At 47.8% G+C, this 1,297-nt stretch overlaps 1 protein-coding gene across 1 annotated transcript in view; it reads left to right on the forward strand.

Moving 5' to 3' along the window:
* Positions 1-423: 423 nt before the first annotated feature.
* Positions 424-1,297, forward strand: part of T265_03072 (hypothetical protein) — a gene marked incomplete at both ends in the record, with an annotated part of 10,259 nt that continues 9,385 nt past the window's right edge. The window contains 2 exons of the mRNA XM_009167477.1: positions 424-556; positions 601-672. Of these exons, the coding sequence (XP_009165741.1) occupies positions 424-556; positions 601-672 (205 nt within the window). The remainder of the gene's footprint in view (positions 557-600; positions 673-1,297) is intronic.

A 1,297-nucleotide genomic window follows, 5' to 3' on the forward strand; every position in this document is an offset into this window, starting at 1 on the left:
TTCTATTCTATTTGCTCTTGTGTAAGAAGATAAATAATCTTTCAGCCGTAACACCCTTTTGGTGCCGCCCGAAGGAAGCACGAGGACTGGGATACTGTTAGGTTGACCTGGCCGAGACAGGGAAAGTGCAGATTCAGAGGTCGGGTTCGCAGCGCGGACCTTCCGGTCAGTTAATCCGCGCTCTAACCACTGAGCCATCTCGCTCTTGTGTGAGTAAAATAAATCCCACACCTTTACCCTACTGCCGTTTCCTGCTTCATTCTTACGCCCGTAACCCTCCTGTGTCGTTGTGCTTCTTTTTCTGTTGTAGACTTCCAGCTCTGTACTCGTACTCTGATCCAATATCAAAGTGGTTTCAAACGAAGCCTTGCTTGGATACCAATAATTCACCATTCATTGTGTTTTTCGGCTTACAAATAATCTATGGCCGACAGAACTCGATCCCCTTGGCTACCTAATTATACGCCTTCGGATGACCCAGATCAAAGTGCAATAACCATAAAGTTGTGGGAATATTTTTCATCCGCTGCTGCCGGCGTCTGCCAGCTGTATAAAAGTATGTTGTCCATAAAACAATCGTCACTCATCTTCAACTCGCAGGCAAGATTGATCAATGTGCTGATTTCCAGTGTCTCATGGACGCATTATCTCCCATGGACCAATTCTTTCGGGGTGAGTGAGGAGTGATGTTTTTAGCATTATCCGTTTTTGTGAGTACCGGAACTATTTCATCATGAAATATTTCCGAAGCGGCACTCAAGTGTTTTATCCTGGGGTAATTATCCTTTTCCCCCAGGCCTCCACGTGGTTCCGGTACGTTCGTCGGCCGTGTTCTCCTGCAACCCGAGTGTCCCACTTGTTGAAGGCACGAAATTACATGACAGTCCTACCCCTCTGGAACACTGCTTACACCCAACTGTTAGGAGTTTCTAACGCATTGTAGTATGCACTGGAGCGTATTTTTTCCGGTATTTCCAATTCCACTTACGGACTTCTGCGTAGTGTAAGGTTTTTGTTCCGTCACGAAGAGACTGGACCTTACCGTGGTGTGACGGTTTGCGCACCTCAGCGATCCATTGAGCTATACTGGAGAGTGTCCCGCGACACTCACAGAGTCTCTCCTACCAGGTTGGTCAATGGTTAGAGGTCTGACGAACACAGTCTCCTGGCCCTCCAGGTTGGGGGTTGGAACATGTGGCGACTTGTTCCGTAGAAATGGTAATGCATTTGCATTTCCCGCCAAACACCGCTGCCTTGCAGTTAGGCTTTTGAGCCAAAGGCTTTGGTTGAGGACCCT

The sequence above is a fragment of the Opisthorchis viverrini genome (genome assembly GCF_000715545.1).
Source record: "Opisthorchis viverrini unplaced genomic scaffold opera_v5_42, whole genome shotgun sequence".
Classification (NCBI taxonomy): Eukaryota; Metazoa; Platyhelminthes; class Trematoda; order Opisthorchiida; family Opisthorchiidae; genus Opisthorchis; species Opisthorchis viverrini.